Source organism: Canis lupus, chromosome 20, assembly GCF_011100685.1.
Source record: "Canis lupus familiaris isolate Mischka breed German Shepherd chromosome 20, alternate assembly UU_Cfam_GSD_1.0, whole genome shotgun sequence".
Taxonomy (NCBI): Eukaryota; Metazoa; Chordata; class Mammalia; order Carnivora; family Canidae; genus Canis; species Canis lupus.
Window position 1 is genome coordinate 56905270 of NC_049241.1, and position 23864 is coordinate 56929133.

General features: G+C 59.1%; 1 protein-coding gene across 1 annotated transcript; it reads left to right on the forward strand.

Annotated features, from left to right (window-relative positions):
- The first annotated feature begins 8216 nt into the window (after positions 1–8216).
- Positions 8217–15678, forward strand: SGTA (small glutamine rich tetratricopeptide repeat containing alpha). Its single transcript, NM_001314125.1, is given in 10 exon segments — positions 8217–8316; positions 8758–8864; positions 9135–9219; positions 10172–10271; positions 11416–11520; positions 12545–12683; positions 13210–13272; positions 14536–14573; positions 15288–15377; positions 15564–15678. Coding segments are annotated over 10 exon segments (942 nt in total).
- Positions 15679–23864: the final 8186 nt, after the last annotated feature.

Below are 23864 nucleotides of genomic sequence, written 5' to 3' on the forward strand. Positions count from 1 at the left end.
AGGAGGAGAAAGGCAAGAGAGGGAGACGCAGACTCCACCGTGAGCAGGGAGCCCGATATGAGACTGGATCCCAGGACCCATGACCTGAGCCAAAGGCAGATGCTTCACCAACGGAGCCACCCAGGCTTCCAGGAGAACACTTCTTGCAACTTTCACACTAACGGTGATCGGTTGTGAGTCATGCTAGGAACTTACTCATTACTTACCTTCTATTAAGCACACCCAGCTTTATCCTACTTAATCTTCATTTTCGCTGTTTTCCGTTCTTGGAGGGTTTTTTTTTTTTTTTCTCTCTTTCCCCAAACCCGTATCTACAAGGTCGATCTTCCCTAACCATCCCTGCCCACTTGCCTCCCCAATCCTAATCACGGCAGCCCTTTCTTCTTCATTTAAAGCACTTGCCATCCAGTGAAAAGTGTCCTAGTTCGCTAGTTCGTCAACCTCAGTACAAGGTAACGGGAGCCCTTTCCTGGTTTTTACAGTTGGTTTGCAATAAATAGTTGTTGGCAACTCAGGGACGGGCATTAAGGAGGGCACTTGATGGGATGAGCAATGGGTGTTATGCTATGTGCTGGCAAGTTGAATTTAAGTAAAATATTAAAATGATAGGCACCTGCTATACACAAATATGTCTGCCCCCCTTTACTCTTATGGGCTGAATGACTGGATTTGCGGACGGGCGGGCTCCCACGTGTAAAGCACCCGGGTAACAGTCGCGCCTGTCCGGCTCCGCCGCCAGATACCGAAACACAGCAACACCACGTGGCCCGCTGCGTACCACGTGACCCATGCTGCCAAAAGCGCCGGAGTCCGCCACCGTCCCACCATGCACCGCTCCATTCCCGCTCGAGCGGTGAAATCAGTCCTGATTTCCGGCCTCCATTCGGTCGCAGAGGTCAGTTGCCCTAACGACCGGCTCGCCCCCGCCTCCAAATGACGTCACTTCTCCCCACGCCCGCCTCGCTCGAGCACGCGCCTGCGCAGAATAAAAGCCAACGGGAGCCTGCTCCTTCTGCGCAGGCGCCGCGGTGGGGGGCGGGGCCGGGCAGCGCCGCGGTGCGCAGGCGCAGCCGTCGGAGGGTTGGCGTTCGGCCGCCTGAGAGGTGAGTGGGGGCGGGGGCTGGGGGTCCCCCCCCAGCGCTGAGCCGGGCGGGCTTGGGGTTGGGGTCCGCGACTGGGAGCTCCCCGGGCTCCAGGGCCCGTAAGGAGAGGTTGGTCCGGGTCTGGAGTCCGCGCGATCCGCTGGCCGCCGTGAGTGGGCGGCGCGGAGGGGAAACTGAGGCAGGGTGGCGTCGGACAGGCCCCGATCAACCTCCCCCGGGACCCCAGGCCGGGGAGATGCTGGTTCGCAGGCCGGTGAGTGGCCAGCGGGAGGTGAAGGTGCCCCGCCTGCAGTGGGGTGTCTCCTGCCGCCCGGAAACACGGTCCTTTGGAATCGGGGACCCCGTAGTCGGGGCGCAGATCGGGGTCCTGCCCCAGCGCCCGCTCTCCCCCTTGGCCAGCCGCTGGGCTTCCCGGAGCCTCAGTTTCTCCCGCTGTGAAACGGGCGTCGTCACGGCCCCTGCCTGATGGGAGTGCGGGGTCCGGGGGGGGGGTGAAAGCCGCAGCCCCCCCCCCCCTCCGCAAGGCGAGCGCTTCCGCGGGGTCGGCGGCTGTTAGGTCTTCCCCACCCGGAGCCTTGTGTCGGCGCCGCGAGGGCGGGAAGGATCCGGGGCTGAGGACCGGCTCCCGAGCAGCGCGCTGCGTGGAAGGACGGGCTCCCCGGGCTCCCCGTGAGGTTAAGGAAGCAGGACGTTGCTCGGCTCCCCTACTTGCCGGGAGTCTGTGTTTTTAAGTAGGTGCATCTAAGAACGTGTTGGGGTGTTCCTGTTTTCCTCGGGTTTTCTATCCCTGAGTAGTCTGTCTCCTTTTCCTCTCCCCAGACCAGCGGTTTTGTCGCCCTGGGGGGACACAGGGCGGTGTCTGGGACGTCCCCACCGAGATCTGTCCACGCTGTGGAAGTTCAGGGCGCTTCTGCACCTGCCTGAGCTGTGCACACGGGGGTGGGCTACGAACCCACCCAAAACCTAAAACCTGCTCGTGCAGGTTTCGTGGGGAGAGGAAAGGGCACCTCAGAGTTTAGGGGCTGGAGCTCCGGCTGCTGGGTTCAGAATTCCTGGTGTGCATCTTCTAAGCTGGGTGACCTCTGCTAGCTCCCCCATCTTTCTGAGCCTCAGCTTTTCCTTCTGTTCCACAGGCAGTGAAGTGAACCACCCAGGGACTCAGGCGACTGGGTGGGGGGGGGGGGGGATGGCAAATCCAGCTGCGCCTGGTTTTGTAAATGTGTTGTAGAAATCTTCTTCTTTTTTTTTCTTTAAGATTTTTAGTTATTTATTCATGAGAGACACAGAGAGAGGGAGAAGCAGGCTCCCTGCGGGGAGCCCAACGTGGGACTGGATCCCGGGATCCCCCCCTCCCTGGATCACGCCCTGGGCTGAAGGCAGACGCTCAACTGCTCAACTGCTGAGCCACCGGGGCGTCCCTGTGGAAATATTCTTATCACAAAACCGGTGACTGCTTTTGCATGAGAACAAAGTCGAGTGGTTGCCACGGAAGCTCTGTGGCCCGGGAAGCTTTCTCTGGCCCTTTTCAGAAATGATCGCTGACCCCCTCCACAAGCCGTGGCGCGGACTGGACTGCGCTCGGCCTGGAGAGTGCTCGGCATGCCCAAGGGTTTCACCTGAGGTTTAAAATTCAGTCTTTTCAGGAAGGGTGAGCAACTCTAAATGGGGCTCGGCTCCGCCCCAGATAGAGAGCTGCTGTCTTACTCTGATCCTACGTTTTTTCTGCCAAGACCCCACGCTGGCCCATGTAGGAAATGAAAGAATAAAGGGATTGTTGGTAGGTAGGCAAGACCCGAGGTTTGTTGTCTCTTCAGCTCTTCCCAGAGAACTTGGTCAGGTAGCTGTGAGTTTGATGGGGATCTGATGATCCCCTAAGACCACGTGGATCAGACACTGCTGAGTGCTGGGGTTCAAAGGGAAAATATCTGTCCAGTGGCTCACAGTCTGGGGGAGGGCAGGGGACGGATGACAGAGTTTTAAAGCCTTGTGGGCCGGTGATAAGACTGGTACTTGGACTTTGCCAGAAAACGAGGGCGTCTAGCTCTGTCTGATGTAACTTTGCAGCTGGGTGTTGGAGGGAACTGAGAGTTTCCAGATGGGTTGGAGGAAAGGTGAGCAGTTGTGTGTGTGGAGCTGCGGAGGGTCTAGTGGAGGGCATCACATGCACACTCGTGAGGCTTTGGGGAGTTTTTTTATTTTTTGGGGGGGGGGAGCTTTTGATGGTTTTTGAGCATGCAGAGCATTTTGGTGGCATTTTAGAAGTAAACAGGCTTTGGTGAGGATTGTGGGCTCAAGCCTTGGGACCGTCCTTGCTCAGACACCAGCGGTGTGCTAGGGTGAGAGAGAAGAGAGCGTTGGCTTTGCCCACCGCTGTTTGTGAGCAGGGCTCTGGGTTCAGGATGCAGGCGGCAGCCCTCAGCGGTGGAGCTCCGCCTTCCGAGGGGGGCCGTGAAGGGTCACTCATTTTTATGTGGGGCATGCCATTTTTTTCCCTTTGACCAGCTCTGGGCAAGGAAAGAAAAGGAGTAGAGGCTGATGTTTTTCTTCTTCTTTTTATTTTTTCTAATGATGAAATGAAAAGATGGACTGAGCACTGGGAGGGATTGTGAAGACCACCGGAGGAGCTGGCCCCAGGACCCCCACGCCACCCTCACCAGGCTCGCCGGGCACCCTGTGCGGCCGGCACCTCCGTGGTGCTTTCTGAGAGCTCATAAAGCACTCACTGTTCAGAGAGTAGGCCTTCTCTGAGAATTTTGTCCAGCAGCCAAAGCCCTACAAGTTGTGATTGTTCCGAAAGGTCCGGGTGCCTGGTAGGAGTCAAGGAAAACTGCCGTCCTCGTATTTTGTTGGGCCCAACTTTGTGGAGAGCAGAGGTGGTTCATCTCGGAAGCCGGGCGTGAAAGTGAGATTCGCAAACTGTCTTGCAAAGAAGCCACAGTTTTTATGGACCACCTGTGTCAAATGCTGTGCTGGGTCCCTCTTGTGCCTTGGGTTAGCAGTCCTCGGCAGTGGAGCCAGGCTCCCTCTGCTGCAGGGCTGAAACCCCAAATGTTGTGCAAACAAGGTTTTCAGAAAGTTCTTTGGTCAGAAAAATTTGACTTGTACTGATTTAGAACCTTTACTTTTCCACCTAGAGTTTCAGTGACTTTTAGCTGGGTGGTTTGGCCATGTCTGGGGACACCTGTGGTTGTTACCCCTGGTGGGGGGACCCTTCTGGCTTGGAAAGGGTGTGGCCAGGGGTGCTACTGACCCACCACAGAGAGTGACCTGCCCCTAATGTCAGAAGGGCGCAGGGGGACACAGCCTACGTTGATTATTTGGAAAAACATTGAGTCTGACCCCTGCTCATGCTGGACACCAGAGTTTAAACCCCCAGGGGTCAGAGGATACAAACCAGGCGACTGCAGCATCTGTGAGTCGCCCCCACTCGGAGTGTGTAGTTAAGTGTGTGCGGCATCCCGGGACCTCAGGGGTCAGATGGTCACAGAGAGCAGTCTCCCGGGGGTCGGGAACCCCCTGACCGAGGTGGTCCCACCTGGGGGACATTCTGCTCCCTGCCTCAGGGCACACTGGACAAAGACCAGGGTTGCTGTTAGCACTCTGCACTGCACAGGACAGCTCCACCCCCGCCCCTCACACACACAGAGCAAGGAATGATCCAGGCCCTGATGGCGATGGAGCCAAGGCAGAGAAAAATCTAAAGTAGGTCATGAATCCTTGTAACAGCTGGTAAGGACACCCCTGTTACCCCGTTTTAGAGAAGAGGAAAGTGAGAGTATTGGCTGGGACTCTTAGAAGGGACGGAGAGCTCAGGCCTGGGGGAAGGGGCGTGGAACAGGCCTCAGGCAGAAATGGCTGGACCTGAGAGTCTCTCCAGGCCCTCGTCCTCCAGCCTGTCATCCTTGTGCCCGCCCCGGGCAGGCCCTGGGGGGCTCTGACTCCTTGGCTGTGAGTCACAGGGAGGGGCCGGGGCGGCAGAGAGGAGCCGCCAGGGTGGCAGGCAGTGCGGGGGAAGCTCAGGAAGCTCAGGAAGCGGGCAGTGAGGGAGTGATCAGGCCAGAGTGCTTCGATCCCGCGGGGCGGGGGACCCTCGGGGGGGGGGGGGGGACCCTCGGTGCAGAGGCCTTGAGGCTCCAAGGGCTGGGGGCGTGGGAGGGCAGAAAGGAGTGTGCCTTGGTCTTCTAGTTTTTTAAACCCTTGCCTCAGCAGTCTCCGTCACGCTCCCCCGCTCCCACCTTCACCACCTTCACCACCCGGACCAGGAGGGCAGGAAACTTCTGCCAAAGACGAGACTCCTTTCTCGGTCCGCTCTTCTGCGAGCGCCCCTCACCACCAGGCCCTGCAGTAGCTCCCCTCGTCCCACGCACCCGTACGTGTGCGCATGGCCCAGCGTGGGGGACCCACGGGAGGGGAAGGCCCGGAGCACACAGGCGGGGCTCCGGCTGTGCCACCTGTCGGGCCCTGTGACCCCCGCCAAGACCCTGAACACCTCCGTCTGGTTTGTACCGCGGTGCTTTCGGGCTGGGGAGTTGGCGGACGTGAGGGCTAGGTGGTGAACGCGTGGGTTTGTGGGGGCCGAGATCGGGGGTATCGTGTGAGCACTTAACGTGACTTAAGAATGTGAGATTCAGGGGGTGCCCTGGGTGGCTCAGCGGTTGAGCGTCTACCTTTGGCTCAGGGCGTGATCCGGGAGTCGGGGATCAAGTCCCGCATAGGGCTCCTGCGGGGGGCCTGTTTCTCCCTCTGCCTGTGTCTCTGCTTCTCTCCCTTTGCGTATCTCATGAATAAATAAGTAAAATATTTTTTAAAAAATCGAGATTCAGTCTCCGCAGGCAGCTGCCCAGACGTGACCCTCAAGGCCTGACTTAGAGCACAACATACAGGGTCCCGGGATTGTACATCTGACAGGAAGCACTTGGGCTCTGGGAAAAAGAAATAACTTTCTAATTGTAATAAAATACACGTAACGTAATGTACCATCTTAACCACCTCTAAGCGCACAGCTCAGGGCACGGAGCACACTCAACCCCGCTGTGCACCACCCCCACCACCGTCTCCAGAACCTTCCATCTCCCTACACGGAGACCCTGTCCCCAGGAAGCACTGACCCCTGCCCCACCCCTGGCTCCCACCACCTCCTCTCTGTGGACGGGCCTCCTCTGGGGACCTCCTGGGAGTAGGGTCCTGCAGGAGGTGTCCTTCTGGGTCTGGGTCCCCTCCCAGCACGGTGTCCTCGGGGTCCCTTCCTTCCTGGGGCTGGGTTGTGTCCCGGGTGTGGACGGGCTGCCCTGTGCTAACCCATGCGTGTGTTGACAGACACTGAGTTGTGTCTACTTTTCAGCTCTTGGAGATGATGTCGCTGCCAAAACAAACATCTAAAATGAAAACAGCTTGACGTTTCAGCGCGTGTCTGGTCTCCTTGGGTTTGGCGGTCAGCAGGCCGACTGGTGTGCTCTTGTACCCCCTCAGCTGGGGAGCAGGACTCACTTTTGGTGCTGTGCTTCCCCCAAAATGAGTGGGTTGTGATGGTTGATCTCTGTGGGCCCCCCGGTAGCCCCCAGGGACCTCTGGTCTGGGACCGCCTATTGTCATCTAGGCTCCGGCTCCACCTAATCACAGACCTTCCAGCTGTAGGCGGCTTTCTGGCCAAAGACGCATGTGTCCAGAAATGGGGAGCTCATTACCATCTTCAAGGAGCTTTAATTCCTCCCCCTGCTTACGGAACATGGGTTTGTTTTTTTTTTTTTAAGTTTTTCCTTTATAATTGAGGTATAAATCGTTTACCTTAAAGTATGGTGGTTTTTGGTATATTTACGCTTCTCTGAGTCCAGAACATTCCATCACCCCAAAAAGAAACTGTCTCCATAGCCTTCACCCCCATCCCCCCCGGCCCCCACGAGCCCCCTCCCCGTCCTGGACGTGTCACACACGTGGGCTCACACCCCGTGGGGCCTCCTGTGTCTGGTTCCTCCACTTGAAGAAGCAGCTGTCAAGGGACACAGATTCCCACGAAGCAGAGACCGAGCAGACGCGCCCAGTGGAGGCACCGTCTCGGTGTGGCGCTGGCCTGCGTGGGGAGCCTGGGGCCACATGACGGGCTCTCCCCGGCTTTGTTGAACCATCGTGGCTGGTAACAAGCTAACAAGAGTGCCAGCAGGAGCCCCGCTCCTTGTTTTCTGTGGGGGCACGGGCTGCTCACCCCCCTGCAGGCGTTTTGGGGAGACCGAGGTGCTGACTGCTGTGGGTTCCTTGGGCCGGCCGCTCCTCACAGGCCACGGTCCCCAACCTGTTGCTTTTGTCGGTGGGAGCGACCAGGGAGGTCGTGGTGTGGAGGGGATGACACAGTGTTGCGTGACGTGCCTGACCCATCATAGACCCTTAGGTAGCAGAACCCTCTTGCCCAGAATGTTCCAGACCAGGGCTCTCCCCTGGGCATGGCTGACACTGGAACTGATAGTTTTCCATTATGTGGGCGTCCTGGGAGCCGGGGGCTGAGCAACATCCCAGGTCCTCGTGGCCCAATGCCAGGAGCACCCCCATCGTGGTGACCACGGATGTCCCCAGACATGGCCCAGAGTCCCTGAGGCAGGGTCACTCCCGGCCTGGGAGTCCAGCACTTGGAGAGGGACCAAGAGCTGGCCTTCAGGCGGCCTGGAAGGGGCTCCGTGCCCCTGCACCTTTCGGGCTACTCTGGGCCCCTCCCCTCCCAGCTGTTTACCCCTCACTTACTCTTCAGATAGAGCTGGCCAGGCGAGGCGTCTGGGGGCTCAGGATGTGAAGTGTCTGCCTTTGGCTCGGGTCACCTGGGTCATGACCCCAGAGTCGGGGCGGGGGGGACGTCGGCTGCAGCCCCCTGCTTGTGCTCTTGTGCCCTCGTGTGTTTATGCTCTTTCTCTGTCAAATAAATAAAATCTTTAGAAAAGACCTGCCCAGGGCACTTAAAGTGGCTTCCTTGGGCCTGGGGCTCGTGCAGGCCTGGTGAGCCAGCACCCGGAGGTCCGGGGAGCCTGGAGCAGCAGGTGCCACCCGTGCCCTCGGTCTGTGCTCCTCACGGCCCTGGCTTGGCTCCACAGATCTTGAAAACCCCAGGGCATTGTCTCTTCCTGTTTGAAGATGGATAACAAGAAGCGTCTGGCCTACGCCATCATCCGGTTCCTGCACGACCAGCTCCGGCACGGGGGGCTCTCGTCCGACGCCCAGGAGAGCTTGGAAGGTACGTGTGGGCCCGCTGTCCTCCCTGCTTCCCGCCACACAGCCAGCCCCGTCACCTCAGGCCCAGCTTCCTGCAGGAGTTCTGGTGAGCTCCCCATATTTCATCAAGGTGTGGTTCCAGAACATTCTCCACCGTAGTCACACTGATCAGAGAAGAAAGGCTCATTTTAAAGAAAGGGTGGAATGGCCACAGCGCCTGGGAGCCGCACAGGGCTGGGGGACAGGATCCCAGGCTGGACCGGCACTTGAGTGGCCTCTGCCCGGACCCCGCCACCAGCCCCTTGGCGTCCACCTGGCTCGGCCTACAGTGACACAGTGGGAGTTGGCGGTTCGGCACCTGCCATGTGCCAGGCCTTTGACCTGGGTCTCACAGAGAGGGGACTCCCCAGAGCCCCAGAGTCTGGGCTGCATTCAGAAGAACATGCTTCTGTCCACCTCACAGTTGCAATCCAGTGCCTGGAGACTGCTTTTGGGGTGACAGTGGAAGACCATGACCTCGCCCTCCCTCAGACTCTGCCGGAAATATTTGAAGCAGCTGCTGCAGGCAAGGTGAGTTTCTGGGCTTCACAGGATAGGCGTAACAGCAGGAGTCGCCAGGGCCCCCAAGCACCCATGCAAGACCTGAGTTCTCCCCCAGGCTGCTTCCCGGCTGTGGACCAGGGAAGTGGGGGCCCGGCCCCGGCCTGAGGTGCTCTCCACAGTGCCTAGCTGCCCTCGGGTGGCCCCTGAGCAGGAGGGAGGCCGCGGGTGTGGGCTTTTTGGAGGAGGAGACGGTAGGGTTGCCCTCTGCCTGCAAACGACTTGTCTGCCTTGGGACAGGAGGTGCCGCAGGACCTGAGGAGCCCCGAGCGGACCCCGCCTTCAGAGGAGGACTCAGCCGAGGCAGAGCGCCTCAAAACCGAAGGTGAGCTGAGACTGCATCCCCACCAGGCACCTGACCCACCTGGCCTGCGGGGCGGCAGGGCCGGGGGGGCCCTGGGGTGCAGCTGTGGGAGGGGAGCCGGGCCCCTAAGCACGCAGCGCCAGCATGTGGGAGGATAAGCCCCGCGCTCGGCCCGCGGGGATGTATGCGGGGCAGCCGCCAGGGAAGGCATTCCCCGCAGCTCCCCGGTGGCCACACGGCGGGCACGTGGCCCAGCCAGTCCCCTCCCACACCCAGGACAAGTGCAGGCGTGTGTCCACAGCACCCAAAAGGTAGAACGGCCCAAATGTCCATAAACTGGTAAAGGGTGAACAAAACGTGATGTATCCATGTTCTGGAATGTCCCTTAGCCCACATGTACCACCCCAGGGACGGACCCTGAGCCCACGACGCTCAGGGAGGGAACCAGATACAGGAGGCCCCACAGGGTGTGAGTCCATGTGTGTGACACAGCCAGGACGGGCTCGCCCACGCACAGGGGAGGGGGCTCAGGGGCCAGGGGAGGGTGAGGAGTGACTGCTCATGGGGAGGGACTTTTTTGCGGGGGGAATGGAACGTTCTGGAATTAGGTTGTGGCGTTGGACACTTGTGAATTTCTAAAAGCCGCTGAGTCATTCACTTTGAAAACGTGAGTTTTACATTCAGATTACATTTCGTGAAAATTGGTTTCTTGTGAAAGAAGGAGCAAAGAGACTTATGTTTCCAAATGTCACGACCAAAGCAGTGACGGTCATCACCCAGTGCCGGCTCAGGCCAGAACCCAGATCCTCCTCCACACCCCAGCACCCCTGAGTGTTGCATCCTGGCCCCCCGGACCCTCCTCCCCAACGTCTTGCACCTTCAGGGAGAAGCCCGGGAGAGCTGGGCTGGACGTCTCGGCCCCTGGGATGTGACGTGAACAGCTGGGCATACGTTGTTTTTTCTTTCCCTTTAGGAAACGAGCAGATGAAGGTAGAAAACTTTGAAGCTGCCGTGCACTTCTATGGGAAAGCCATCGAGCTGAACCCGGCCAACGCCGTCTACTTCTGTAACAGGTAGCGGCTGGGCGCGCTCGGGGAGGTGTTGACACTGTAATCATTCATCCAGCGCCCAGATAAGCAGCCAGCAGCCTGTGGCCAGCAAGGCGTCAACAGGAGCTGATCGTGGCATTAAAATCAAAGTTAGGGACACCATTCTGCACAGGTGTTGGGTGAGGACGCAAGCCAAACCACGGGTGACCATATCGCGCCTGCGCTCACGGTGGCATTACTGCTGGCCATGGGGAGCCCCGTGTGGCTGGTGCTTTAAGGGAAAGTTGCCTCAGCCTCCCAGAGCCTCCCAGTACGGACCGCCGAGCTGACGACAGGGCCTGAGAGGGAGGTGGGACAAGGGTCGCCCTCCAGGGCACAAGCCAGGGCCCCGGCGTTGGATAGCCCAGGTCGGGTGCGCAGAGCTGCTCTTGTCTTAGTTTCTTTCCTCTGACTCTGGGGCGAAACACAAACACACTGACAGAAAAGTTGCACGCGTAGCACAGAGAACGCCGTCCACCCTCCACTCGCACAGCGCCCAGCGCTGAGTACTGCTCAGCCCTGCTGCCTTTCTGGGGGAAACGTAAAGTGGGATGTTAAAAACTGAAAGAGAAACCATCTGGCGTGGTAAGCTGAGTGCTGGGACGGGTCTCCCTGTGAATCCGAGTCCCTGTCTGATGGCAGGTGTTCCCTGGGGGTGCCTGGGCCGCTCAGGCAGTGTGGTGTCTGCCTTTGGCTCAGGGCGTGATCCCAGGGCCCTGGGATCAAGTCCAACGTTGGGCTCCTGGCTTAGCAGGGAGTCTGCTGCTTCCTCTCCCTCCCCTCCCCCTGCTCCTTCTCTTTGTCTCTCAAATCTTAAAAAAAAAAAGTAATAGATGTTCCCTAACGTAAAGCAAGCACCGGCTCCCAACGGTGGGGAGACCCTGGGTGCCGAGCCCGTTGACTTGGGTTCAGACTGGTCTCGTCACACCTGGGTGCTCTGCAGCGTCATCAGGACGAGCTGCCTCCATCTCCCCAGGAGGCTATCCCAGCTCCCACCACGGGTACTTGGCGGACAGAAGCCCTGGGCAGCCCAGTGTCCCGCCGCCCACCTGCCAGATGGGGAGACTGAGGCTCCTCCATGGCAGCGAGTGAGGGCCGCAGCTTTGCCCACCCTGCTTTGTGTCCCCAGAGCTGCGGCCTACAGCAAGCTCGGGAACTACACGGGTGCCGTTCAGGACTGCGAGCGAGCCATCTGCATAGACCCGTCCTACAGCAAAGCCTACGGCAGGATGGGGTGAGTGTCGCGAGGGGCCACACGGTCCCTGCCTTCCTGGTCCCCCCTCCCCTGCAGACAGCCCATGCCCCTTTCCTATTTGGGCTGCTTTCCACACGCCCAGCTCCGTCACCAGCTGACCTCCAGCAGTTCCCTTCCGTCTAGATGGACGGTCAGGACTTGGCCCCACGCGGATGCCAGTCATAAAGCTGGGCCTCCCCCGCGCCCCCCAACTGCTCTGAATCAGGGTTCCCACTTCCCTGTGTCTTGTGCTTCCGTGATGTGCTGGAGCAGCTCACGGCCTCAGGGCAGGGTCCAGGAAGGTCCTCGGCGCAGATCCCTGTCTCCCTAGAGTGGGGTGTGATGCTGTCACCAAAGGGGACGTCCACATGTCATCGTTCAGGAGTCTTACAGCCCGCTCTCCAGCCTTCTCCCCTCCCAGAGGTTTGGGGTTGCCAGGTCCCCACTCAAATCCCAGCCTTGGTCTTCCTGGCCACCAGCCCCATCCTGAGTCACCTCACGGACAGGAACTCGGGTGTAATCAAAGGGGCTCATTATAGAAACCACAGGAGGGATCCCTGGGTGGCGCAGCGGTTTGGCACCTGCCTTTGGCCCAGGGCGCGATCCTGGAGACCCGGGATCGAATCCCACGTCAGGCTCCCGGTGCATGGAGCCTGCTTCTCCCTCTGCCTATGTCTCTGCCTCTCTCTCTCTCTCTGTGTGTGACTATCATAAATAAATAAAAAAAAAATAAACTAGAGGTATTAAATTTAAAAAAAAAAAAATTTAGAAACCACAGGAGACCTCTGTGACTTAGGAAGTTTTGCGTCTTAGGAGCTCTGTGCCGAGAACAGGGCCAGCGTGTCTGACCCCCTGCCCTCTGCCTCTGAGCCCTTCCTCTGGGCCTTCCAGCCCATCCTCTCAGCCCCCGCCACCCTGGCGTGCCGTCCCTGGCAGACGCTAGGCCCGGTGGCGCTGGAGCAGTTGGGGCGTGGCGGGTGGGCAGCCCCCGGGCCCTCTCCCATGTCCTGGTGTCTCCCCCCAGCCTTGCTCTCTCCAGTTTGAACAAGCACACCGAGGCCGTGGCATACTACAAGAAGGCCTTGGAGCTGGATCCTGAGAACGAGACTTACAAGTCAAACCTCAAGATAGCCGAGCTGAAGCTGAGAGAGACGCCGAGTCCCGTGAGCGGCCCGGGAGGGAGCAGGGGAGCGTGGGCCGGCGCCTTTGTTGTGGTGTCTGTGGGGAGGGGCGGGTGAGGCCGGGGATGTGGGGTTAGGACAGGCCAGGCGAGCAGTCTCTGCAGAGTCTGGGGCACGGGGTCCGACTGGCTGTCGAGTACCTGGCTCTGGGCGGTCAGGGCAGAGGGCGGCGGCTGTGAGCATGAGATGCTGATGGAGGAAGGCTGGGTGTGTGGGCTGTGGACTCACTGGCCTGCGTGCTAAAGGTGGACTGGTGGTGTCCGGCGTTGGTCACCCCTGAGGCCCTCCAGGGGCCCAAGGCATCAGAGCGTTACAAAATACTTCTCCTAAGGGATCAACGGGGTGGCCTGGGCCTTTGGCAAACACTAGCCGCAAGGCCTGGCCGCTCAGTTGGGAGGGCGTCTGGGCCGTATGCGTCTTGGGACTCCAGCCGGCCCCCTGTGGGATCTTCTGGGGCCCAGTGTCATGGTCCTGTGGCCACTCACCAGGGCTCTTCTCATCCCCACAGACGGGAGGCGTCGGCAGCTTTGACATCGCCGGCCTGCTCAACAACCCCAGCTTCATGAGCATGGTAACCTGCGCTCCCATCTCCCGCGGGCTCTGGGCCCACCACCCGGGGCTGTGTCTGCCTGTGAGGGCCGGGGCTGCCGGCCTGGGCGGGGTTGGACACTGGGCCCGGCCGTTCCTTAGGGTTGTGACCGGGGCATCTGAGGGGCTGAGCAGCATCCCCAACCCCACCCTCTCGACGCCAGGAGCTCCCCCCGTGTGACCACCACCTAGGTCCCCAGACACTGCCATGCCCCGGGGGCAGCACTGAGCACGAAGGACAGCTGGATCCTGCCTCTCCCCACCCAATAACCCGGGAAACCGCATCCGTCTCTCCAGCTCGGTCTCCTCCTCATGCTGTGGAGACCCTGACGGCAGCACACCCCACCTGCTTCCCAGGGTTCGGGTGGACGCCACCACCTTCTGACGCCAGAGACTTAAGGCCAGAAGCACTTGTTCTGTGCGGGGCGCCCAGCTGTGAGCCTCGGGCTGGTCGCTGCACACCCATGGCCGTTGATGGGGGTCTTGCTCACCGCAGGCCACACTGCTGGCTCACGGGGCCTCGGTCCAGGGTCTCCAAGCATCAGGACGAGAGAAATCCCCAGCCTTCTGGCCGCAGAAATACCCTCAGGGCAGCAGGGAGCGTCTTGTCTCCTAAGTCGGTAGAGGCCGCACTTGGTCCGCAGGCAGGATGGCTGGCCGGGCATGGCAAGGGGCCAGTGCGGTCCGGCAGGGCTCACACCTCACCCGCGTCTGGGGTTGGCAGACCAGCGGGGTTTGTAGTTGCGTTGGCACCCAGGTGTGCGTCCGTGGTGACGCCAGTTGGGCGGGCGGGGCAGAGGCTGGCCCAGCAAGCAGAGAACCTCGATGCTGGTGCCTAAAAGTTAGCCGGCCCCCGTGAGCCACGCCAGGCAGGCCCCTCTTCATCCCGCTTGGCCGCTTCCTGAAACGTCATGGGGCGGGGGGGTGCGTGACGTTCAAGCACAAGCGTCTGTCGCAGCGGTGTTTACCGAGGGAGCAAAACGAGGCTCACCATGCAGATGTGTTCAGTGGCTGGGAAAACGGATCAGAATACGTCTACACGGCAGAGCCTAAGCAGCCAGTAGATGCTGAGGTGCTCGGGGGTCTCTTAAAAGACCCAAGCAGGATAAAGTGGTAAAACGTGGCAGATCAGAGGTCGAGGAAGGGCGTCAGGAAGGCCCAGGGCCCGGGCGCCGAGCAGGAGGGGCGTGTGTGGTCAGGAGACGGTGCGGGCACTTCCCTGTGTGATTTGTGTTCTTTTCTTTAGGCGTCAAACCTAATGAACAATCCGCAGGTTCAGCAGCTGTAAGTGACAACCATGCTCCTTCGGGTCTGGGGTTAGATTTCTTATCGTGACAAGACGCACCTGCCGTAAAGCCTGCCCGTTTTAACCATTTCAGGGTTTACAGTGCGGTGGTGTTAAGTACATTCACAGTGTTGTGCAGTCATCACCGCCATCTAATTCCAGAACATTCCATCACCCCAAAAGAGTCCTTGTCCCCATCAGCCATCACCCCTCTCAGCCCCCGGCCCCCATGAAACCCCTCCCCGTCCTAGATGTGTCACACACGTGGACTCACACACAGTGGGGCGTCCTGTGTCTGGTCCCTCCCGAGCATCGTGAGCTCGGTTCTGGGTCCATGTCCAGCAGCGGAATCTCTGGGTTGTGGTGATTGTGTTTAACTTAGTGAACACCTGCCCGACTCCGGTCAAGTCCTAAAACACAGCTTCTCATCCACTCACTGCCGACATTGGGGCAGATCACTCTGGGGGGGCGTCTGGGGCGCTGTGGGGGCAGGCCAGCACCCCAGATGTGACCAGTGTCCCCTGGCTGAAGACCTCTGTCTTTAGGCCAGAAACCAAGGCTATTCTGAGTGAGCTGGTGGCATCACAGCAGCCACCGTCGGGGCGGGGGCGGGCGGCCGTGGCTCTGGGCCCCAGGCGGGCTGCCGTGAAAGGGCAGGGACGGCGGGAACGGGAGGGCTGGGCTGTCCGCCACATCGCGGGCTCTCCTTGCAGCATGTCCGGGATGATTTCGGGCGGCCACAACCCCCTGGGGACTCCCGGCACCAGCCCCTCACAGAACGACCTGGCCAGTCTCATCCAGGCGTGAGTAGACCCCTTACTGGCCCTCGGGGGTGGCAGCGAGGGCCTGCCCAGGACCGTGAGAACGCGGGTGCCGTGTGCCCATGCTCTCCGCTGGACCCCGTGGCCTCCGGTGGGGGGCGGGTGCCGGGGGAGTGGCCAGGAGGGCGCCTGGGCCTTCCGGTTGAGCCGGGCACGCCTCTCCCGCAGCGGCCAGCAGTTCGCCCAGCAGATGCAGCAGCAGAACCCAGAGTTGATAGAACAGCTCCGGAGTCAGATCCGAAGTCGGACCCCCAGTGCCAGCAACGACGACCAGCAGGAATGACCGCCCTCGTGAGTGCCCTGTGCGTCCTGAGCGCCGATTTGACGGCCCTGCGACCTCAAGGCCGGGCGGGTCTCTGTGGTGGGGGGCGCCCGGGATCATCACGGCCCTCCCCGGCTGTTTCTGTGGCACCCTGTTCCTTCCCGGTTGTGTGTGGGTGGGCTCGTCACTGCGCTGGGTTTTGCGTAGCTGACGGCTGATATGTCACTGCTTCCCGGCAGGGCCGCGGCCTGAGCGCCAACAGGCAGTGTTTGTGCAGAAAGCCCCCGACGGCCACAGCGATGGCCAGCAGGGTCCCTGGGAGGGAGGCCAGCAGGCCCACCCGGGTTCCCCTGGGCGGGGGTTTGCTGTAAGCCTCTGTTACTGCAGGATTGCAGGGAAACAGACTGGGGGTCCCGGGTGTCCCGGTGCCTGTGCTGGCTTGGGCCCCCTGGGGGTCCCAGGAGACGTGCCTCCTGGCACAGTGGCTTTCCCGCCCAGGAGACATGGGCATCGTTGTCCTCCCGTTTCTCCTTTGACTGTGATTTTCTACTAAAAATTTAAAGGGCAGGGCGCCTGCCTGGCTCAGTCCGCAGAGGCTGTGACTCCTGATCTCATGAGTCATGAGTTCAAGTTCCGTGTGGGGTGTACAGATTACTAAAAAAATAAACTAAAAAAAAAAAAATAGTTTAAGTTTTAAAAGCCAAAAACACGGAGCAGCAGGAAAAACACCTTCGAGCTCTGCCTGCAGCAGCACACATTAATCATTTGGGCATATTTTTTCCAGCCTTTTTTTTTTTTTTTCTCCAAAGTACTCTTAAAAAAAAAACAATAACAAAATCTCATTGAGATCAGTTTTGCGTTTGTTACGTGCTCGCCAACCTTCCCCATCCTTGGCCCCACAACCTGCAGCGACGTTCTGTGTCCGCAGTGACGCCGGGCCGCTGCCTGACCCGCCGGTGTCTTCTCCCTGCAGCCCTCCCAGTGCCGCCAGCTCCTTCCCACCGACTGGAAGCCGTCTCGCATTTTGCCGTCTTCTTCCCTTGGACCGCCTGAGAGAGAAACAGAAACAGAAATTGGACCTGCATGTTAGGATGGATTTTTATTGCTCCCTCCGCCCCCTCCTCCCTGTTTGTAGTCTCCCACGGCCCCCAGACCCTTCTCGAAACAGAGCCAGCAAGCTGTGAACGCAGACCAGCACTGATCTCTCCTGGCCCCCGAAAACCCAGTCAGCAAAAGTATTTTCTAGACTGTTCCGGGGCAGGGGTCGTCCTCAAGCCACTCTCCAGGAAGCAGCCAGTTTTGTGTCGAGCCACGTCGGGGACACCCGTGGCTCCCAGAGCCCCTTTCTGCAGCTCCACGGTCTGTCTTCAAAGGGTCTCCGCAGCCCGGTGAGAAGCCACTTCTGCGTGGACCTTGGCCTGCCCAGCCGCGCCCTGCTCGGATGAGCTCACTGCCAGCCGCGGTCTGGGCACCAGGGTCCGCCCTGCCCCTCGGACCGCGGGTTTTCGCGTGAGGAGCTCTTCAGAGGCATTTTCCTACGAGACGATTTCCGTGGCCTGGCTCCCCAGTTGGGAGCAGGGGCGGGACCGTCCTGGGGTGCATGGGACCAGGTACTGGGACTTCTTCCACTCGAGCATTTTGATGGACACGCGTCTCATCTCTGATCCTCTTATCCCAGTACTCCTGACCGACCGACCCCAAGGGGCGGATCACGACCTTGGGGCCCGTCCCCAGCTGGGCGTCCAGCGCACCCCCTTCGGCCCACGGGCGATCCTGCCGGCCGGCCTGTCTGGGTCCTTGGCAGGCTCTCTTGGCCTGTTTGGGGCTGGGGGGACCGGCAGGGGCTCCTGGTGCCACCCGCCTTGGCCTGACATTGCCACGCGGCCACCAGAGCTGCTTCCAGGGCGGGCAGGCCTGCCAGCCGTGACCGGGCGGCCTGCCCAGGACACGAGGCCACTGCAGAGGTCCCCACGGCCTCTGCTGGCGTGGGATGGGGGGAGGGCAGGTCTGCTGGCACCAGTGTTGGCAGCTGGCTTGTGGGAGGTCCCCTGGTGGTCCTGGCCGTCTGCGAGGTAGATCCAGTACTGTGTGTTGTAGGTAACTAGTAGGGAGACGGCCGCTGCCCGCCACCCGCAGTCCGTCACGTGTCTGGCGAGATGTGTCCTAACTTGAGTGCTAGCCATGGTGACAAGCAAAACGTGTGGGGAATAAATAGACATCACGACCTCTGCTCTGCATTGATCTCTTGCCCCCCACCCCCCACCGTCCTGCCCCAAGTTTCCAGAAACCCTCAGCCTGGAGCTCCCACCTCAGGCACGTGCTGGGGGTCAGTCCTGCCGATGACGGACACGACACAACTGGAAACGGTTTCCGGGTCAGAGGTCACGGACGGTTCCGGGCTTGTCCTGTATCTCTCCTCTCGTCACCGTCCCACTCGCCCCAGGGGCCAGCCTGGACTCCGGGCCGCGGGCGGGGCCGTGAGGCTGCCCCGTGTTCTATTCTAGTATGTTCTGAGGGAACATCCGGTCTCTGTTGGGTAACCCACAGCACCCCCTTACACCTGCTGCAGGTGAGGGAAGTGGGCCCGGGAGCCCAGAGCTTCCCGGGCTGGTCCTGGCCCCCTCACCCCCTCGCAGGGCGCTGTGCTGGGAGGAGCCCTGTGCCCAAGGGCGCGAGATGGCGGGGAGCGCCCCGCCTCGTGAGGACGAGATGGGGGGCAGGCCGGTGGGTCCGGGGCGCACGGGGTTCCTCCGCGGGCTCGCCGCGCGGTCCTGCCCCAGGGAACACTGGTCTGATTCCAGGGACGCCTGTGCTGTGAGGACTGGGTGCTCCCGGCATCTGGGTGGGGGTCGGGGATGCGGTGCCGCCCCCGCCAGCCCGGCCTGCGACCCTCACTTTGCTCAGCTCCCCCCCCCCCCCGCTCGGGTTCTGCACTTGGCACAGCAGCCCGCGTGATGCGGGTGCACCTGCTCGGAGGTCCCCACCCAGGAGCGCGGGCGGGCGCTCGGACGTGAGCCACATGTTCCAGAAACCTCTGTGCGTTTTAGGTCTTCCCAGATAATCTCCTTGCTCCTGCCCGTGCGTCGGTCACCAAGCAGCCCAGCACTGCGTCCTCCGTCCTCCGACGTCACCCCACACCCGGCCTAAGCGTGCGGGAAGGATCCAGAAACTTTCTGTTGGAACCGCCGGCAGAGTGGGAAGAGGGGAAGGGGGGGAGTAGCTGTCAACGTCTCATCCCAGAAGCTGGCAGCTCCCCGTGCGACTTGACGAGACGTGTGTCACGGGTAATAACCGCTCGATCCCACACGAGGTAGAAATAGGCTCTTCCTGAACGTTCCTGTCAGGTGCGTTGAGAGGGAAGGAAAACTCGGCCGTTAAACGCGGCGTTCGCAGAAGTCGTGACCCGAGCAGGCCTCCAGGAGTAGGTGGAGCCCGGGATGCGAGGCGCTGCCACAGCCTGGGGTCCCGGGGGCGCCGGGGGACCGGCCGGGTCCGGGGGTCATCACAGCCCGGGGCTCCTGGCGTCAGGATGCAGCTCAGCCCCCCGCAGCCCCAGGCCGAGCCCCCCCACCCCGGGCAAGAGCAGCCCGTTGACCAGCTCTGGAGGCCGGGCAGCCTGGAAACCCCAAACCCGACGGCCTTCCCAGCACCCCCCACCCCTGCTGCATCCGAAAACCAGTTATTTCCAAGTGGCCCTCGGAGATGAGACACTGAGGCCACCAGGTGGCGCCGGTGCCGCGGCCTCCCGACGCCTCCGTCCCTGGCGGTTGGCGTGTGGCCTCCGGACCAGAGGAACGAGCCTCCGGCGAATCCTGAAACGGCCCGGGCTGGAGCCTAGGAGCGGCCACGGTCCGAGGGATCGCGCCACCATCCCGCGTGCCTGAGAGCGCGAAGCCCTTCCAGGCGGGGGCTGGAGGGGGAGCCCCACAGGCTGCTCGGCTCGTGGCCGTGGAAGCTCTCTGGAAGCTCGTGGAGACCCGGCCGGTGGGATGGGGGGGCGGGATCCGTTCTTCCCTCTCTTGTTCCCACGCTGCTCCCGCCCTTCATCAAAGCCTAAATGCGTGGAAGTGCACAGCTCGGTGGGTTCCACAGAGCGAGGGCGCCCCTGTCGTTGACACTCGGACCAAGAACAGAGCCCAACCAGCACCCTCGTCCTGCCCCCACGCTCACTGCCACTTAAAGGGTAATGCTCCCCCAGTGTTTACTGCCATGGGTTAGTTGTGCCTGGTTTTGATATGCATACAATGAAATCTAAAAAAAAAAAAGGTAAAATTATAAAAACCATAGAAAATTCACAATATGATTTGGAGTAGGCAAATTGAAGAGAACAAACCACTGGGATAGTTAATTTTACGTGTCCACGTGGCCAGGCCACAATACCCAGATACCCAGATATTTGGTCAGACACCAGTCTAGATGTTGCTGGGAAGATATTTTTTAGATGAGAGTGACATTTAAATTAGCTTTCAGTAGAACGGGTGACCCTCCACAATGCAGGTGGGTGGGCCTCACCTAACCAGTTGAAGGCATTAAGAGAAAAGACCAGTCCCCTCAAGATGGCCTTGGGACTACAGCGAATGTCAACTCTTCCTTGGGTCTCCAGCCTGCCTGAGTGGCTGAGGCCATTTGCAATCCGTATTTGACAAAAAATATATAAAGAACTCCTACAAATCCAAGAGAAAAATAGAACCCGATTTTTTAAATTGGCAAAACACAGGCCTTTCAAAGAAAAACAGGATATGCAGTTAGGCCGTAAGCATATGAAAAGAGGCTCAATGCCATTAGCTACCTGAGGAACATTATTAAACCCATAATGTAAGACGAATACACCAGAAGGGCTAGAATGACCAGACGAAGCAAGTGCTGCTGTTACAGAGCTGCATCCGGGCCCCCAGGACCGGTCCCAGGTGCGGGACGTGCGGGGGCCCTGGGGCTCAGCACACACAGCCCCGTGGCCCTGCCTTCCATGGAGAGGGCGTAAAGCGCACAAGATCAGGGCGGAGGCTGGGGGGCGGGGCGGGGACACCAGGCTCCAGCTCCCAGGGTCCATCCCCGGGTGACCCACAGGACACGCTCAGTTCCCCCAACACGAACTGTGACCGCGCGCATGAGGCGTGGTCTTGGGCCTGGGAGAGACCCGGCGCTCAGGTTCTCCGCGGGGGTCGGTCTCATGGGGCCCTCTGCCCGGCTCGGCCGGGACCCCAGGCTCAGGAGGGCAGCAGGTGCTCAGCACAAACTGTACGTTTACAGAGACAACTTAGGGACACAGAGCCCCCTGTCGGTGACGAGGGCACAAGCCCCTGTGTCTAGGTCCCAGATGCCACTGTGAGCTGGCGCAAGCTGCCTTCCCAGGAGAGCAGGCTCAGGTCGCTGTGCACCAAAGGGGAAGAGTAGGCTGTATGAAGTCTGAGAACCAAGTGTTTGCACCCCTGGGACCCCGATGTACACCACCAGCATGGACGCGTGCCCAACAGCCACGTGAATGCGTGGCCACCCGAAGACACCCAGAGGCGTGGCCAGAGTGGCCAGAGCAGGGCCATCGGCCAACAGCCAACACCAGAAACTACCCAGATGAGCCGCGAGCAGGAGGGAGTGGAGGGGGAAGGGGCAGGAGGGAATCTGCAGGGGTGCAGGTCACGCCCACTCTTGACCGCGACGGTGGTTTCATACGTCTACCACACACACGTCAAAGCTCACCGAGTTGAACACTTTAAATATGTGTCATTCCTTGTATGTAGATCGTTCTTCAATAAAGCTGTCAAAATGGCTTTATTTCATATTTCCATGATATTTATTCCCCTCTTGCGTTTTTTCTCCTGCGGGCTGCCTATTCACTCCCTTCCCATTTCTATTCTAGGATGTTTGTTCTCTGTCAAGCGCTCCGCCTTCTCTCGTCAGCATTACCTTCTGGTCCGTCACTCGTTTAAGCCCACTCGTGGTGTCTTCCACTACGGGAGATCTTTGAAGTAGTCAGTGCACTCACATGTGGTGGGTTTTTTTTTAAAGATGTTATTCATTTATTCATGAGACAGAGAGAGAGAAAGAGAGAGAGGCAGAGACCTAGGCAGAGGAAGAAGCAGGCTCCCTATGGGGAGCCCTATGCAGGACTCGATCCCAGGACCCCAGGATCACGCCCTGAGCCGAAGGCAGACGCTCAAGCGCTGAGCCACCCAGACATCCCATGTTTTTTTTCCCTCTGGTACCCTGAAGATATGTGCTCATACACAGGTCCTGGAGCCTCAGATGCTTTCAAAAATACATCCCTCTCTGAGCAACCTCATTCTCTAAATAACTATGGACAAATATTGGGCATCATGAATTCTTTTATAGGAAGGTGTCACCCTGTGGGCAGCTACCTGGTGTGCACTCACTACAAACAATCTTCTTTGTTGCTGTGAATTATGAAACTAGGGAAAGACTCAGCATAATAATAAATTGTGTAATAATAACAAGGAGCCACCACATATTGTGTGCCTGTAATGAGGAAGGCAGAAATTGGCATTAAATGTTGAGAACTTGGGCAGCCCGGTGGCTCAGCGGTTTAGTGCCGCCTGAAGCACAGGGCGTGATCCTGGAGACCCGGGATCGAGACCCGCGTCGGGCTCCCTGCATGGAGCCTGCTTCTCCCTCTGCCTGTGTCTCTGCCTCTCGCTCTGTATCTCTCATAAGTAAATAAAATAAAATCTTTAAAAGAAATAAATGTTGAGAACTTACAGATATCTCCTACTTAGCCTCTGCAAAGTCCAACTCAGCCCTCCAGCACCTCCTGGATCTGTACCTCCTCCAGCCTTCCCTATTTTAGTGAACAACACCAACATCCATCTAATCGCTCAAACCATACAACTAGGAGACGTCACCCTGACACCTCCTACTCCTGCAACCCACCCAGACAAACCAGTGCTGGGTCCCACCAATCCACCCTCCATCCTGGCTCCTGCATCTCCTCTTTCTCTTCGTGGCATTGCCTACAGTCTGGGCGCTCAGCCTCAGGGTCTCCCAAAGTCTACAATCAAGGTGCCCACTAAGAGGCAGTCACCCGACATCATGCCTAGGACATCATGCCTAAGACCCCTCATGCTGTCTTGGTTGGCAGGATTCAGTTCCTTACTGGCTCTTTCACTGAGGGTCTTACCATCTTGCTGACTACTGGCTGGGGGTCCCTAGTTCCTTGCTGCGTGGACCTCAACATCACAGCTTCCTTCATCAAGGCAGCCAAGAGTTGTGCTAGGAAGACAGAAGTCCGCATTTTTGTAACCTAATCCTGGAACTGACACCCCAACGCCTTGCCATATTCTATTTGTGAAAATCAAGTCACCCGGGGCAGCCCACACTCAAGAAGAGGGAATTACCCATAGGCATGAATACTAGGATGTGGGATCGTGTAGGACCATCTTAGAAATCTGCCTACTGCAGCCTGCTACTATTTCATTAACACTTGGTTCCCACACTAGATGAACTGTGAGGACATGGGGTTCGCTTTTTGTTCCATTAATTGTTTTAAATTTTTAAATTGTGGTGAGATATACATAAAATTAAAATCGCCATTTAACCATTTCTAGGTGTACAGCTCAGGGCACGAAGTACCCTCACCCCGCCGCACACCCACCCTCACCACCGCCTCCAGAACCTTCATCTCCCCACACAGAGACCCCGTCCCCAGGAAGCACTGACCCTCCGCCCCCTGCCCCACCCCTGGCTCCCACCACCTCCTCTCTGTCTCTGTGGACGGGCCTCCTCTGGGGACCTCCTGGGAGTGGGGTCCTGCAGGAGGTGTCCTTCTGGGTCTGGGTCCCTCGGGGTCTGTCCACATTCTAGCATTCCCCCCTTTATTCTTAGCAGCTCTCTCCATGCCTGGCCCCTAGTAGGCTGACCACAAGATTTTATTTTTTGTTAATTATTTTATTTATTTAATCAAGATAGGCAGAGACACAGACAGAGAAAGAAGCAGGCTCCCTGTGAGGAGTCCGATGTGGGTCTTGATCCCGGGACTCTGGGATCACGTCCTGAGCCAAAGGCAGACCAGACACTCAACCACTGAGCCATCCAGGCGTCCCTAACCATAAGATTTTAACTAACAAACAAATAAAGTCTTCATTACACTGGTTGCTTTTATAGGGCATGACTTTTTTTTTTTTTAATGTTACCTTGTCTCCATCTTAAAAAAAAAAAATCAATGATTTTCGGTGTTCATCTTACTTGACCTATTG